At 34.3% G+C, this 16,716-nt stretch overlaps 1 protein-coding gene across 2 annotated transcripts; it reads right to left on the bottom strand.

The window, feature by feature from the left end:
• Positions 1-3,457: 3,457 nt before the first annotated feature.
• LOC130807669 (iron-sulfur cluster assembly protein 1-like) lies at positions 3,458-14,066 on the bottom strand. 2 transcript variants are annotated; one of them, XM_057672972.1, is made up of 4 exons: positions 13,722-14,066; positions 12,807-13,134; positions 4,166-4,220; positions 3,458-3,944 (listed from the first exon to the last, which is right to left on the bottom strand). In XM_057672972.1, exons 2-4 carry the CDS (start codon positions 13,090-13,092, stop codon positions 3,782-3,784), a joined length of 504 nt encoding a protein of 167 aa, XP_057528955.1. In that variant the 5' UTR covers positions 13,093-13,134; positions 13,722-14,066; the 3' UTR covers positions 3,458-3,781. The 2 variants fall into 2 exon arrangements, with proteins under 2 accessions (XP_057528955.1, XP_057528954.1); XM_057672971.1 differs by having other exon boundaries at positions 12,807-13,131; positions 13,722-13,959.
• Positions 14,067-16,716: the final 2,650 nt, after the last annotated feature.

The following is a 16,716-nucleotide window of genomic DNA, read 5'->3' as shown; positions in this document are numbered from 1 at the left end:
ACTTCGGGTCGGATTTGAATCGGGTCGATCATTGTTCAGTTCGGGTAACATCGGTTAAGGTTTATATGTCGATTATAAAATTCGGTTGCAGTTCGAGTTCGATATTGGCCTTTTCGGTTATTAAACGGTTCGAGTGAAGTATCGGTTCGGGTAATTGCGGTTCGGTAAACCTAAAAAACTTACATTTTTTCGGGTCGGGTAATTATCGGTTCCGAGTCGGATTTCGGGTCGGGTTTGTTTTGAACATCTCTAGATGTGTGGGTGCCCGACCGGATAGAGGATGCGCATCTACAGAAATTTCCAAATCTTCTACTGTGCTAGGGCGCGCTCCTTCTGTTCTTAATGATGAATGTGCAGGCACGTTAACGATGCTTAAGTGTTCCTCTTGGTTCGCCTTTTGGACTAGAACTTCCAAAGGCCACCTCCGTTTTTCAAATCCTTAAAACGATTCAACTAGCAGAACGAAGAATTCTTCAAGGTATTTAGGAAATGTGAAGCGAACATACCGTTGCTTGATCTGATTAGGAGTATGCCTAGGACTTATTGGAGATGTTCTATTCATAAATTAGTTTTTCTTGTTGGTTTTTATGTGGTAAGAGTCTAAGAGATGCCTGATGATTGTGATGCACCTCTTATATATATATATATATATATATATATATATATATATATATATATATATATATATATATATATATATATATGTCAATAATAAGAATAATTTTATTCATTCTCAGTTGTACTGTCTCCATTTATAACATGTTGTCATTAGCCTAGCCAGATACTCCTTGAATCTGTCCCTGGAAAAACCATTCATCCAGCATATAGCCTAACCGAAAGATATGTTCGATTCAAAAACCTTGTAAGAAGTTAAAATCAAAATTTTTATGTTTCTAATATTCATGAATTCTTATCCTAAGAAAAAAATTTTGGTGAAGTTATTAAGAACCACACCTATCATTAGTTTATCATTTCGCATGTATGTTGAAAAAGTTAGTTGGATCATATTGAACTTCTTTGTATCAACTTTTAATATATACTCTGTTATTTCAAATTGTGAATTATTTGTCAATAATAATATATTATGAATTAATTTTAGGAAAAATTACTGTGAATAATACGATTTTATAAATTTTTCTATAATAATACGAGCTTTTGATTATTAATAAATAATACTAACTTTGGTCTCTAGCATCCTTAACTTGTTGGAAACCTACGATTGTAGATCAACTTGAAAAAATAATAATACAAAAAAAAGTAAATGCAATTTAAAAAAAGAAATAAGAAGTATGGTAATTGATTCCTCACCCCAGCTCCCAGCCCCTGTCCCTTGCCCAACCCACATCCCTCACCTCTGCCACCATACCCACTGCCACTGCCACCAATTCCCACCCATTTTCGGCCACACCACCACCTTCACCAAAGCCTACCACTAAACTTAACTCCCCCACCCTCATCTCGTGTGTGGCTGCGCACACAACTCTTCAAAGACAACAATTTGAAAATTTTCCTTATCACGACACGGCCTGCGGAATGCAGTTCATCAAGGAAAAATTAAAATACAAAATTGATTATTCTTATACAAATGTGAAAAATCAAACAAAGCCAACTGACAAATTGGTTTTAGATCACAGAGGTAATCTTGGTAGCATATAACTTATATTCAAAGGTGATACACAAAAAGAAGTACTCATAAATAACATGATATACAATTATCAATCACTAATTCACTATAGCTTCCATTATTTAAATATAGTTTGCAAATAATAATCTCTGGAACTAAATAGATCAAAAAGTTGCTATTTTTAGAAATACTTGTATTCAATAATATGGTGGAGGTTTAAAGGGGAGGAAATTCCAAGGGTGTTGATGAACCATATTGGTTCATGCAAGAGAAGCTAGCAGCAACGTCAGAACAAGAGAAATCCGACACTCAGCAAAAATTCCGCTGACCAGCCCACCTTGCAGCATGACCCAAGCCTTGACCATGGAGATATGGACCTAACCAATCATGAGGACGTCATCTCTATACATAGGCCTAGCCATAAAGGTCCAAGAACCATGCTAATAGTGCACACAGCTCTCTGAAATCCGTGCACAAGGTCCTCCAGTCAGCAGGTCGATGCTGAGATCAAAACTGGTGTTCTGACTTGGTGACCAGGTGACCTTGCAAGGTATTTCCAGAGCTAACCCACACACCTTGGGAGACATGGAGGATAAAAATGGAATCTCTATACTTGGACCTTTCCATCAAGACCTTAATCGCCTCTTATCCATCACGGGAAGACCCAAAGAAATGGAGGTGAAGGTCGAGCGTTCAGTTGAAAAATACTCAAGAAGAGCTGCTGTATTCTGTTATGTTTTGATATTTTAATTTGCACGTGTATTGCACATGAGCTATATGACCGTTATGGCCGTTAGTCCTTCATGTAATTAGCCTACTCCTTATTCCTAGCCTTATAAATAGTAGATAAATCAATGTAAAAAGACACGTTGTTGCTTAATAAAAGTTCTTCTCAAAAAATTCAGTGTTTGAATTTTTTCACAATTGCTTGCAATTGGGGTTACTAGGGCCAGTTTGCCCTTCGTGTTGGTGTGAATCCTTGATCAGTCTTCAAGGCCACACTACACCCTATCCAAGAACATTGAGTATTCCTTTGATTAATCGAAGGAAAGCACCGGTGTTGCATTGAAAAGAGGCTTGGTAGTCCAACTCTGATTCAAGGCATTGTTCATCAGTCTTCAACATTTTCGTATCAATTCCATTTCATTGCATTCACCACGCACACATACATCAGTTGAGCTGGTAGGTGGAAGTTTATGCGGGTTCCAGCTGATGGTGGTGTTCATAGCAACAATGATAGAAAGAGGGAGATGATGGCTGTGGTGATGAAGGAGGGAAAGAAATGGTGGGGTGGTAGTGGGAGGATAGGTGCTAGGGTATCGGTTAGGGTGGTGCACATGTGAGAAGAAAGGGAGGGGTGAGATTTTTAAATTTTATTTAATTTATTTTCTTTGGGTAAAATTGACCTATTATTCAGATAACGAGTTAAAATACATGTTAGTAGAAAACACACACTAAAGGTTGTATTATTCACGGTTAATCAAAAATTCGTATTATTATAGAAAAATCAATTAAAGATTGTATTATTCAAGATAATATTTCCATTATTTTAAAACGAAAATTATAAAAGGTTTTATACATCGGTAATTTTAATCATAAAAGTGAAATTGTCTAATTTAAACCTAACACCAGCCCCAAATTCAATTCGACTATATCATTAAAATTTTTGAGTGTCGGATTATCCAACATATATATTTAAATTATAGGAGACTATAATTTGCAAGGTGGAAGCAATCAACAAAATTCAAAGTTTTGATAAATCACATTACTTTTGATCCAACCTTAAAAAAAGAGACAAAATTCAGAGGGATGATAAGCCAAGTAGCCAACACGTTACACATTAAGCAATACTCTCATAGCTTTGGCCACAAGCAATATCCTAGTAAAAACCAAGATTTGTGAGGGGTCAATGGTGATACAAACCTGTTTCCTTCATTATCATCAGAAGGATAAAACAAAATGTTAATACCAGCAAAATTTAATATACATACTAATACAGAGGTTTAAAATCCTATTTCAAAGACTAACATTCCCCAAACCATACAAGTAATGTCAGGTGGAACAATTTATTTGTTTGTACAAGGAGCCAAACCACAATACTAGCATTAGTTTCCGCTAACCCCAGTCTTCCATCACATCAGTTGATTGTATCCTGCTTCAAGGCTCAGCAGCCTTATTGGAAGATGCAGATACCGAGCTACTACCGTTTTTCTTCGCACGTTTTCTTTCATAGTCTTTAACAGCTGCTTTGATTGCATCCTCGGCAAGCATACTGCAATGCAGTTTAACAGGCGGGAGCGACAAATGTTTTGCAATTTCCCTGTAATCATTAGAGGATAAAATTCATCAATGAATGACTCAGAATCCACACCTATATACACCTATATAGTAGAGTATATAATACTCTCAACATGAAAAGAGTATGTGAGTATAATACTCATAAACTCACATTAAGAATCAACATATTGAGACCAGAACCTCACATCCATGAAAATTAATGGATAATATCTAAACAAGAGCATACATAAAAAGCAAGCTTACGTGTTTTTAATGGTCAGCACCTCCTCCATTTGTTTCCCTTTCACCCACTCGGTAGCTGAAGAAAAACAAGACAATAATTTAGGAATTGAAGAAACATGCTGGAGTTTAAGAGAGATTTTTAAATGAACAACAGAAACCAATAGAGACAACAAGGCGCAAACAAAAATTCATGGGGATCTACAAGGCTCAAAGTTGTTCAAAATAAACATGCACTAAACTCAAAACCATCATTCACTAAACTAAAATGTAAATAAGCAATTAAATGTACACTGAACTGAAGAAAGTCATTTTTTTCAAACTAATACATAGGAACTCTCTAGTCTATATAATATTGCTCCATTTGCTTCAATTACTTTAGTCTCTTTGCCTCTTACAATGGATAACACTTGAGGAAGGAAAGTAAGGGTAAGGTAGGGGAGGGGAATACAAAGGGGGGAGGGGGGAGAGGAGGAGGGGAGAGAGTGATAAGTTCTCCTTCCAAAGTTTTGGAGTAATATGTCTTGTATAAAATAAAAAGTCTCCATCTCTCCAATTCCATTCTCCACATTTTTTGCCCTTCCTAATTGTTATCTAAGAAAAGGAAGCACCATCCTCCCATACCTTCCTTTTTGTTCACTCCATCTTCTCACATCCAAAACAATGCATTAACGAGGCAAGTGTACACGACTAGATCTAAAGGTCCCTTAGAACCTAGGCGCAAAGCACAAGGCAAACGTTCGAGCTTTTTGTAGGCAAGGCACAAATTTTTGCTAATAAGCTTTAAAATCAATTTCAAAACATGTATATTACTTGAAACAATATGACATTCATATTGAAATAGCAAAAAGCTTGAAAACATTCATTATCAACAAGTAAACACTACTCAAGCACATAACTTTTTACATGAGAAAATGAAGGATACCCAAAGTTTTTTTCTTCTTCACCAACTTTTTTATGGAAAAAACAGTTTCTCAAACTTCATATTCAAGTGAATTTGGTTTTCGAGTTTTATTTCCTTTTAAAACAAACAAGCTTTGGCTCAACCCAACGAGGAGGCATATCGCGTGCAAGGGGCGAAAAACATATAGAGGCGCACCGGACGCAAGGGGTGAAAAACATATAGAGGCACACTAGGACGCACACCTCTTATAGCGAACTTTACCTCACCTAGCCAAGATGCCTTCATCTGAGCCTAAGCTCGTGGCACACAAGACACAAATAGGCGTAAGGTATGCAAAATTTTAAAAGCTCTTCTAAAATACAATAAAGCTCTCTTACAGATAGCCTAAAATGGAAACTGAAGCAATCTTCTAGAGATCGAGTACCAAAGATATATGCATGGTTTTGGTCGATGCCAATCATCCAACTACACACTACACACTACACACTCATGGATTTTCATGATACATTAAAAATAATGATCAATATCCATTGATATGAAAGCAGTAGGCACAATGTGACTTAATATCACTAAAGGACTAGATCTATAGCAAAAGTCCTTGTTTCTTCAACAATCCAAGTACACCATACCAATAAGCAGTTCATGTTCCTCCAAGAAACTTGTGAATGGAAGCATATAACATGTAACAATTGAGGTATTTACATCCAACAGAAGACGGAAAGGAAGGAAAATATGGAACGGTGAAGTTGTTCTAACCATTTGCTATCAGCCAACAATTTCCACTAGCCCAAGCACCTACACAAGCAAAACCGCTTCTAGGATCTACTATCTCAAAGGGCGGATAACGCTATCTTTACTACTATCGAATTTTAAATTTTTAAATTAACCAAATAGAAAAAAAAATAGAGTAGACACGTACCAATCCACAAACAAAAAACCAAAAACCCTATTATATCTCGTAATTTTCACATTTATTCAAATATGCTCATCAAATTCTTGCTACTTTACTTAATTTTCAGTCTCATGCATATACCTCCAACTTTACTCCAATTATGCTTACTCGATAGTCAACAAGAACACTCGTGTCCTTGTTAGCATTAACTACATTACATTCTCTCTTTTCACGCAAGTATTTTTTTTAAAAAATTAAGCTATGGGGTGCATTCCAAGAGACGTAGGATACTTCTCAAGTTTATTATGTTAATCAAATCAAAGGCATGTCGATAAAATGTCACTTTGAGACCCTTGCTACTGGTATCCTATAAATAAAACCGTAAATTGTGACATGCAATAAACAAATACACATAAAATTTCCCTTTCTTGACAAGAAACATATAGGAACGTATATGTTCAGGAAATAATATTAATCTCTAATTATTCTATACTAGTATAAAACATGTGCAATGCACAGAGTTGTTAGTATAAAGATATATATAGATTAATGCAATTTTTATGATTTCTATTGATATATCTTCAAAAATTACAAACATGATAAACTGATTTTAAAAAGCAATGTTAAGATATTTATTTACTGCTACAAACACAATTTGCAAAAGATATTGCCTATATAATTTAGAAAAATTCTTTTACAACTAAAGATACTATTAATTAGGCATATTATTTGCAAAAAATCCTTTAATCATGAATCATGTCATTTATCATGTCAAATATTATGTTTTGATATTTATTACATGAATAAAATTGAATCTCATAAAAGACATTCCGTAATAAATTTTTAAAATAAACTATCATTTTTAGATGTAATTTATTTTTATTTCCTAGATTAATTCTCAAATTCTTGTATAGATAGGAACTATTATCTCTTTGATTAATTAATACAAAAACTAGCCAAATAACCCAATTTCCGCATTTATTTTCCATCATGTTATGATGGTGTTTTCCGGCGATCTATAACCGGTCTACCATATCAGTGTTCATCATCTACCTTAAACACCTCTTACATGCAATGGAAATCAAAATTTACCCGATGTCACCGACTCCTTTGTCGCAAAGACAATGGTTAAACACTAACAGAGGAGTCTCCATCATCAGGCTCCTGTATTGATAATCAAAGCCAAACCTAGAACCCCTAAAACCCAATTCAGACCATCGAAGAAACACGCATGATACTTATCGCATCCCTCTCCTCTCTTACTCCAACCTTTTTTCTTTTTTCTCCAGTCATTCCCACCATGACACTCGTCACTTGAGAACCGCCACCAAGAATCTGAAAATTCAGACTGGCGGCAAGGCTTTTTTTGTAACGACATCGTTCATCGATGAAAAATACAGGACTTCAGGGCTGTAAGGCTCGAAACCCGATTTCAAAGGAGTGAGAAATTGAAAGCTATAAGTAGTACAGTAAGGGAAAGGGAAGAAAGTGTACCAGCTGTGTGGATAAGGGAAGATCCACCGAAAATGAGGGAAAGGGAAGGAAGGGTTGTAGCCGTTTTTTTGTACATGGAAGCCAAAACACAAATCAAATCAGTAACCCAACACCCAAACAACCCAAACAAAAAACCCCAATGTAGAAGGATTGGGCCTTATTTGCAAACCACACTAACACTCTTTAATCGTTGATTGCGGGGCGACAAACAAAATGACGTTTGTCTCCTTTGATATTATTTCCGATGTTCCTACCACTCACACCCACATTCAAACTGCTAATGGGGAGTGTATTAGTGTAACTAAGACGGGAAGTATTAATTTTCCCCATCGATACACTAAAGATTTGTCCCCTCATCTCTAGCTTATCTAATAAACTTTTATCTGTTAGTCAGTTGACTAAAGAGCTTAATTGCACTGTTCTTATGTATTCTACTGTCTTCTGCTGATTGTGTTGTGCAAGTTGCTCAGACCGGGACAATCATTAGACGTGGTACTGAGAAAAGGGGCATATACTATGTGGACAAAGCGGTTCAAAAAGGTCACACTTCGTTTGCTCATGGGTCTCCTAATCATCAATTATGGATGTGGCACTGATGTCTAGGTCATCCTTAGAATACGTAAAACGTCTTTTTCCTTCTCTTTCTAATTGCTTGAATCCTTGATTTTTGAATCTTATGTCCAAGCCAAAAGCCATAAACACTCATATGCCCCCTAATTTGACTCATAGTATTAAACCCTTTGTTTTAAAATTCGGATGTTTGGAGTCCTGCTCTCGATTGTGATACACAGGGTTTTTCGTGTCTTGCTTGTGGAGGATTGTTTTTCGTGTTTTGCTTGTGGAGCATTATACTTGGATGAGTTGTGTCTATTTTTTGAAACACAAGTCTGAAGTCTTTAATGTGCTTGTCAAATTTTATCACATAATTCTTCTTCACTTTCAAACTCAACCACAAATACTCCGGTCTGACAATAGGTGTAAGTATGTTAACCTGAGCATAAAAAAATTTATTTCTTATAATAGCTTAATTCACCAAACCACTTGTTCTGATACCCCTCAACAAACGGGGTTGATGAACGGAAAAATCAGATCCTTCTCGAAATTACATGAGCTTTTTTGTTTAAATCACATGTTCTCTCTAATTTTTTGCCAGAAGCCATTGTTACTGCCACTTACTTGACCAACTGTCTTCCCACAAAAACTCTGAACTTCCAAACCCCTCTACATACTCTCTAAACTCACACCCTCATTTCTTCCACTCTTTACCTCCCCAAGTTTTTGGATGTGTTGTTTATGTTCATTTCCCCGACGAACTTGAACCTCGGGCTGTTAAATGTTTCTTTGTGGGATATGAGGTTACTCAAAAAGGACACCGTGTTTTGACCTGAACTATTTGTTAATGCTATGCCTTGTATTGTGTAAACTAGGGATGGTCATGGGTCCAGGACCCTGTCGGACCCGCCCCTTTTTTAAGGGTCTGGGTCTTAATTTGTGAGACCCATCGAATCCGGGTCGAATCTGGATCCAAAAAATATCTGACGGGTCCGGGTCCGGGTCCTAAGGTGAAGACCCGACCCTAAACTTTTAAATTTTATATTATGAATTTCTGATTTCTAAATTCTAATATTAATTTTTTTATTAATATATAATGCCTTGATCAGTTGATTGCCTTCTCATTCTCAATCCAGTAAGGCAGTAACCCTAACTTTTTTCTTTCTCCTCTTATCCTCTACTCCTCTGCGCTGCGCCTCTGCAATTTTAGTCGAGCACCTCCATCGCCAGCCATCATCATCGCCATCGCCGTCCTTCTTCTCCACTTCAGTCGACCTCCACGGGTAACCCTAACTTTTTAATTTTGAGCTGTTTAGAAAGTGAGATGGCAACCGTACACTTGTACCATTGGCAGACTATAGCTAGATGACTTGTAATCAAATATCCATGTTTTTCGGGATTACTTGTGATTTGTGAACAGGATGTCCACAGAAAATTCTAGTGATAAAACACTTGTGTCCTTGGCATGAGAGCATTTATCTTAACCATAGTTTTAATAGGCCTAACATGTATAAAGCCTAACTACTGCACTTGTAATGAAGACTCTTAACCTGAAGGCTCATCCACTTGCATTTTTTTGGTTTACAGACACCCATATGCTCTTTTCATATAAATTAATAAAGGGAAATGATTAATTTGACATTGACATAGCTGGCAGTAGGTGAGCACACCGTCCTAAAGAGGCTTTGTATAAGACCCATTAAGAACCCTAGACCCGTCAGATCCGTAGGGTCTGGGTCTGAAAATTTTGGACACTTAGGGTCCGGATCTATAAAAAATAAAAGGGTCCGGGTCCGGGTTTGGCCAGACCCGCCCCATGACCATCCCTAGTGTAAACTGATGAATTTCTGATGATGTGCTATTGATTAATGATGTGCTAAATGATATGCCCAATGTTGAGAAACAGAACAGATATGAGTTACCACCAAGAAGTACAAGGGGGATTCCTCCTAAGAGATAAGATCCTGAATTTGAGGCACAAAGGTCTAGATATCCAGTAAATAGAGAGAATATTGAGGCTCTTTAACAAACAATATTGGCCTTCAATAATTCTCTTTATTCCAGTGTTGTGTCTAATAATGTTGAAGAAGCTCTTAAGGATCCCAACTAGAAAAAGACAATGGAAGAGATCTCGACTCTTGACAAATGAAACATGGGAATATTGTATGTTGCCAAAGGGAAAGAAGACAGTTGGATGCAGATGGGTATACACCATCAAATATATAGGTGATGGTACTATTGAGCGGTACAAAGCCAGATTAGTAGCACAAGGATATGCTCAAACTTATAGGGTGAATTACTCTGAAACTTTCTTTTCAGTGACCAAAATTGACACAATTCGGATTCTATTCTCTATTGCTACAAACACGGATTGGTCACTACACTAATTTGATGTGAAGAACGCCTTCTTACATGGGACAATTGAAGAAGAAATGTATATGAAGGCTCCTTCAGGTTTCTCCAGTGATAATAATCCAGAAGAGGATGCAAGTTGAACAAAGCTCTCTATGGCCTAAAACAATCTTCAAGGGCATGGTTTAGAAGATTTACCGCATCAATGACAAAAATTGGCTACCAACAAAGCAACCCTGACCATACTTTGAACAGTTGTCTCGTGAATTTGAAATGAAAGAATTGGGACAACTTAAGTATTTTCTTGGCATTGAGGTTTTGAGGTCGAAAGGAGACATCTTCATTAGCCGAAGGAAGTATGTTCTTCAATGGCTAGCAGAAACAAACATAGTCGATTGTAAGCCTGCATAGACACCCATTGAGGACAATACAGAGAATTGTTGGTAGACTTTTTCTATTTCTCTCACACTCGTCCAGACATTGCATATGCAGTTGGAGTATGGAGCAGGTTTATGCATAAACCCCAGATATACCATATGATAGCAGTTACGAGGATTTTGAGGTACCTGAAGGATTCAAGAAAAATGATCACTTAGACTTTGTGGCTTATACAAATCCAGATTGGGCAGGAGATCGAGATGATATGAAATCTGGTTACATGGCAAAGCAAAAAGTGGTTACTCTATCAAGTGCAAAGGCACAGTTTCATGGTATTGCCAAAGGAAGAACTGCGATCATATGGATACACAAGCTCTTACTTGAACTACACTTCCTACAAAAGAAGGCTTGCAAATTCTTTAATGATAATGCAACAATCAGTATCTCTGAAAACCCAGTTCAACATGACCTCACCAAGCATGTTAAGATCGATAGACATTTTATAAAGGAAAAACTTGAGAAGAAGATCATTAGGATTCCCTTTGTAAGATCAAAAGATCAGTTGGCAAATATTCTTACGAAGGTGGTTACTTTGGAAGCCTTTAAACTTAGGTATTGGTGTTCCGAAGACCTAACTTGAGGGGAAGTGTAGGAAAGTATATATTTAGGAAATAATATTATTCTTTAATTATTCTATATTTGTTTTAACTCCTTGATTAGTTCTCTTATTCTTGTATAAATAGGAGCTATTGTTTCTTAAATTAATAAATAAAAAATAAGTACTCACTGGCAAAATAACCCAATTTCACATTATTATTTTCTATCAAAACAACCATAGGACACGTCATTAGAACAACAGCATTAGCTTAAGATATGTTACCAAGTTTTCAAACCAAAAGGGTATGCTGACCACCAGATTGCTAAAACAATTATAGTATCAAGTCCACCTCCAATCCACAATGCAAAAGCAAGCAAGTACACAAGCCATATACTAGTGAGCTAAGGCATATACTAGTGAGCGAAACCAAAGTACATATGTGTTCCATTATATACTTGGATTGATCATAAATGCTTCAAAGAACATCATCAAAGAACAATAATCAAGATAAATATAAGTACTTTTGACAAAAATAAAAAAAAAATATGAGTACCTAAACCATTTTAGACCAATAATATTATCTTCGTACCCAAATATACAGCTCCATAACTAAAATAGTGTTGTGTAAGAGCAACACGTCAATATCCCCTAATAACATGTACTTTCTCAACAGCTCTAAACAACGCCAAAAAATTCTCCTTAAATATGAGGTTGTTCTATAGTTTACACCAAAAAGTAATATAGATCTTCAAAATCTCTATAAGCTCAAGAATCTCATTTCACACACCTAAAATCCAATCCTGACTTCCACATTCTTTATCTTAACAATCAAAATTTTCAATTAAAATCTCTACTAGTTTTAAGGAAACTACTAAGTCCTCAAAAGCCATGTCTTAACAAATGTAACATTTCATCACTAAACACCTATTGTTACTCAAAACCAAGGTCACATAGAAGCAACCATACCTAATGATAGCCGAAGAAAAAACTCTGCAACAACACCACAAGCCAAGTGCTTAGTAGTTATACAATTTGCCAATCTTTGCATTAAATAACCTCACAAACATAAATTCTTGTAGCCATAATAGTTCCATATTAAACCTGATAATGCTAATCAAAGTATTGGAATCTCACAAAAAGTCTAAGCCACCATCAAAAGCTAGTATTACCTAATTTGTAGTATGAATTCAAAATAAAGTACACAAATGTTCCAAAATTAGCTAAAAATATCACATTTCAATTAGGGAATTAGGAGATTTTAATATAACCCCAATCTGAAAAATAGAAATGATAGCCAAACAAAAACCAATTTCCAACAATTTCACACAAGCTGCATGAGCTAAAAAATATATAAAATCTCAAAACCAACCATCAACCCATTAAAAATTTATAAGAAAAAAAAAAATCAACTACATCCAGAAGAAGCAAACCTAATCAACGAAACTCAAAAGCCAAAACACACAATAATAAAAGAGAAAAAAAAAGATTAACTTACCAACAGAAGAAGAAGCAATAGCAGAACCACAACCAAAGGTTTTAAAACGAGCATCAACAATCTTTCCAGTTTTATCATCAACTTTAATCTGAAGTTTCATCACATCCCCACAAGCTGGAGCACCTACAAGCCCCGTTCCCACATCCGGATCATTCTTATCAAAAGAGCCCACATTTCTTGGGTTATCATAATGGTCTACTACCCTCTCGTGGTAAAGACGAGTCAGTGATCCTTGCAATTGAAATTGGGTTTGACCGATTAACTTCTTACAGCTTTGACGCAACATTGTTGTCAATCAGATAGATGTATGGAGAAAAGACGAGTACTTCTAGCAGGGGTGAAACCATAAAAATAATAAGTTATGTCGAAAAAATACATTCAAGTGCGTGAAAAAATTACATTTACCCTAAAAAGAATTTGGATAATACAGATATAATACTGCTTTTGAACCATCAAACCAATTAATCACCATTCAAACATTAATTGAATATTATTTAATCATTACATCATCTAATATATATTCTCTATCTATAATCATCAAAATAACACAAAATTCAAACGCCCTAATTTAAAAAAAAAAAAAAAAAAAAAAAAAAAAAAAAAAAAACAACAACAAGAAAAACTAATTTATGAATAGAACATCTTCAATAAGTCCTAGGCATACTCCTAATCAGATCAAGCAATGGTATGTTCGCTTCACATTTCCTAAATACCTCGAAGAATTCTTCGTTCTGCTAGTTGAATCGTTTTAAGGATTCGAAAAACGGAGGTGGCTTTGGAAGTTCTAGTCCAAAAGGCGAACCAAGAGGAACGCTTAAGCATCGTTAACGTGCCTGCACATTCATCATTAAGAACAGAAGGTGCGCGCCCTAGCACAGTAGAAGGGAAGAAGAAAGGAGAACAAAATAAACATACCTGATGCCTAGCGGTTGACGGCAGAGAAGGAGGCTGGCGGAGAGCAGGGTTGATGGCGGCGAGCACTCGGTATTTAGCAGTAATACCCGTAACGATGGGGCAAGATGAAAATGGCGAGCAAGAGAGAACCTCACCTTCGAAAGTTTCTAGGGTTCGTGTACATAAAGAAATTAGAAATTGGGAAATGGGAAACGGGAAAAGAGTCTTGCAAGTTGTAAGTCGGTTTATGGATATGGAAGACAACAGGATAGAAATTTTGCACATGTCATTGTGTTGCCCATATAATCGGAACTACATAGGTTCTCGTGTCATACACGAAGATTAAAAAAAAGTTTTTGAGTTAATTTTATAGTTGTATAATATTTATTTTAAAGATTATATAAACTTTAAAGATTATAAAGATTGTTATTTGTTAGTGTTTTAAAGAAGGTTATGTTTATTTTTTTCATAAATATATTTTTTATGAATAAATTTTCTTTAAAGTTTTTTATAAATAAATATAAATTTATTTTTTTATATTAAAGCTTAATTTTATTGAATAACTGAATGTGTTTTTGAATTTTTTTTAAAAAAGAGTTTAAAATATTACAAATTTGGTCTCATTTTAAAGATTTTGAAAAAATATTACTATGCGTCTAATTATTTTCTTAAAAAAATTAATTTTATAGGTGAAAAGACCCATTTATAAATAAAAGTAATTTGTTAAGCAAATAGAATTATGAAGTTGATAAGTAGCATTTACATGAAATTTGCGTGTCAGTATAATTATGAGGATATAATTATTCTACAGCTGGTAAATAATCTTGATTAATAATTTTCCTATATCAAGATATTATTCTCTTTTATTATGGAAGTAATATTAGAAATAACATTGGAAAATAATGTTGGTTTACAAATTTAGTCATGTTTCATTTTGTCATATCAAGAAGTTATTCTCTTTTACCAAGGTAAATACTTTGGAAATAATACTACTTACCAAATCTTCTTATGCACGTTAAATTGTACTATATTAGGAAATGGTTTTCACTACAAATTCACCTATTACGTCAATACAAAAATGAGCGGGAAAATTTTCACAGAGAGTCTGACACATGTCAGTCCTGTTTTTTCGTTAGTAATTTTTATAGATTATAGATAGAAATTTTTTTATTATTATTACTTTTTTTGGCTATAGCATAGAAAATCAGTTGATAACAACTATTAAACTCAAATTTCTTCTACCTTTTATTGGGAGATAATTAATTTATTTTAAATCATAGATTATAAATTTTAATTAAAAAATAATAATAAATAAAGAATTTAAAAATACAAGGTTTAAATAGTTGTTTTTGATTCTCAACTATAACTAGGTAAAGATGAAATTGGTTCAAATTTAAATTTGAATTTTTATTTATTTATCAAACACTAAATTTGCCAATTTTAAATATCCAAATAAAATCTTAGTTTCCAAATACAACATTAAAGAATATAGTACATGTTGTCACTGAGGTTAAATTTGCTTCTTTAAATGGATTTTTAAATTTAAATAACGTGGTAAATTGTTTCTTATTGTTTATTATTTCCTCTGTTTCATATTACTTGTTACATTTTTTATTTTTGTCAATTTCATATTGCTTGCTACATTTTTATTTTTAGCAATAAAACAATCATATAAATGTCTATTTTACCCTTATTTTTATCTTACTTTATGCTTCATTAACTTTTATGTCTACAATCATTTAATCTTTATATATTCCCAACTAAAATTAATAATCCCTTTATATTTATTTTTCTTTTCTAACTAATATTCCTTCCAAACCATTTTAATTATCTCATTTGCTTGGGCACAATTATTAATGGTGGTGTTGGGTCTAGTTGGGTAAGTAGTGAAGGGTAAATAGTGAAGCATTATTTAATTAATTAGTTTGGGTAAGTAGGATATATGGGGGTATATTCGTAGTTACGTGTGTGAAATAAGGGTATTTAGGTAAAAAAAGATTGACAAAAATAGAAATGTGACAATTGATATGGTTTTGCCAAATAAGGAAATGTGACAATTAAAATGGTTTGGAGGGAGTATAATTTTACACTTCCAACTAACTAAAATGAAGAAATATCCTACATGGTAGCGACGAACTTTTATAAAAGGCTAGTGTTAGCTAATCTTGAAATAAGTTCCATAAAAGAGTATTGTACTTTGGGAATTTAAACTGCCGTAACACTAATGCCTAAAAAACGTTAAATTATACGTTAAGTTATGAAATTTCGTTTTAACCCTTGTCTTCATTCCATCTTTTTTTTTCATCCATGGCTTAAATCTCTAAATTTAACCCATGACAATAACTAAATTAATATATATAATATATGGAAAAAGGGAAAAAAATACAACAATAGAGAGAGAAAAATGCAGGAAACAACTTCAAAACACCTAAATCACTAAAGAAAAATTAAACCTTTAGTTTAATTAAAGAAAAACTAAATTGAGATATCAAGATAGAGTTTTCTCAAGAAATAAAGTTTCCACGGGCATCTAGTTCTCTTAAAACAATGGGTAAACTGAAAAATAGAACTTAATTTATTAGAATTTGCAGAAGAACAAAGAAAGGGAATCTTAGAATCTGAGAATGTTTGCAACTTATTGTTCAATTCATTATGTCGGATTTTGCAATCTATTGTTCAATTCATTATCTAAGATGAAATATTGGTGAAAGAAGATGGATAGAAGAAGATGGAAAGAAGACAAGGGTAACAAGTTAACGTATAATCTTAACAGTTTTTGGACATTAATGTTACGACAACTTAAATTCCGAAAGTACAATGCTGTTTTGTGAAATATTTTTATAATTTGCTACCACTAGCATTTCGCAAAAGTTCATTGCTACCATGTAAAATATCCCTAAAATTAATCTCCCTATTTACTCTTCCAACTAACTTCATTTCCAACAAACTCTATTAATTCTGAGAGCAACCTGAACTATCATTACGTTTTGATATTTGATCTACACCGTCCATTGCT

Source organism: Amaranthus tricolor, chromosome 3, assembly GCF_026212465.1.
Source record: "Amaranthus tricolor cultivar Red isolate AtriRed21 chromosome 3, ASM2621246v1, whole genome shotgun sequence".
Classification (NCBI taxonomy): Eukaryota; Viridiplantae; Streptophyta; class Magnoliopsida; order Caryophyllales; family Amaranthaceae; genus Amaranthus; species Amaranthus tricolor.
Note: the sequence above shows the minus strand (reverse complement) of the source record. Positions and strands in the feature narration are given on the sequence as shown.

Bases quoted from the DNA above. Each gene is read 5' to 3' on its own strand.
- LOC130807669 (XM_057672972.1), bottom strand. From the start codon at position 13,092: ATGTTGCGTCAAAGCTGTAAGAAGTTAATCGGTCAAACCCAATTTCAA. The intron at 4,221-12,806 runs GTAAGTTAATCT...GTTTTTCTTCAG, and splicing joins TATTGCTTCTTCTTCTGTTG to CTACCGAGTGGGTGAAAGGG. The intron at 3,945-4,165 runs GTAAGCTTGCTT...TAATGATTACAG, and splicing joins GTGCTGACCATTAAAAACAC to GGAAATTGCAAAACATTTGT.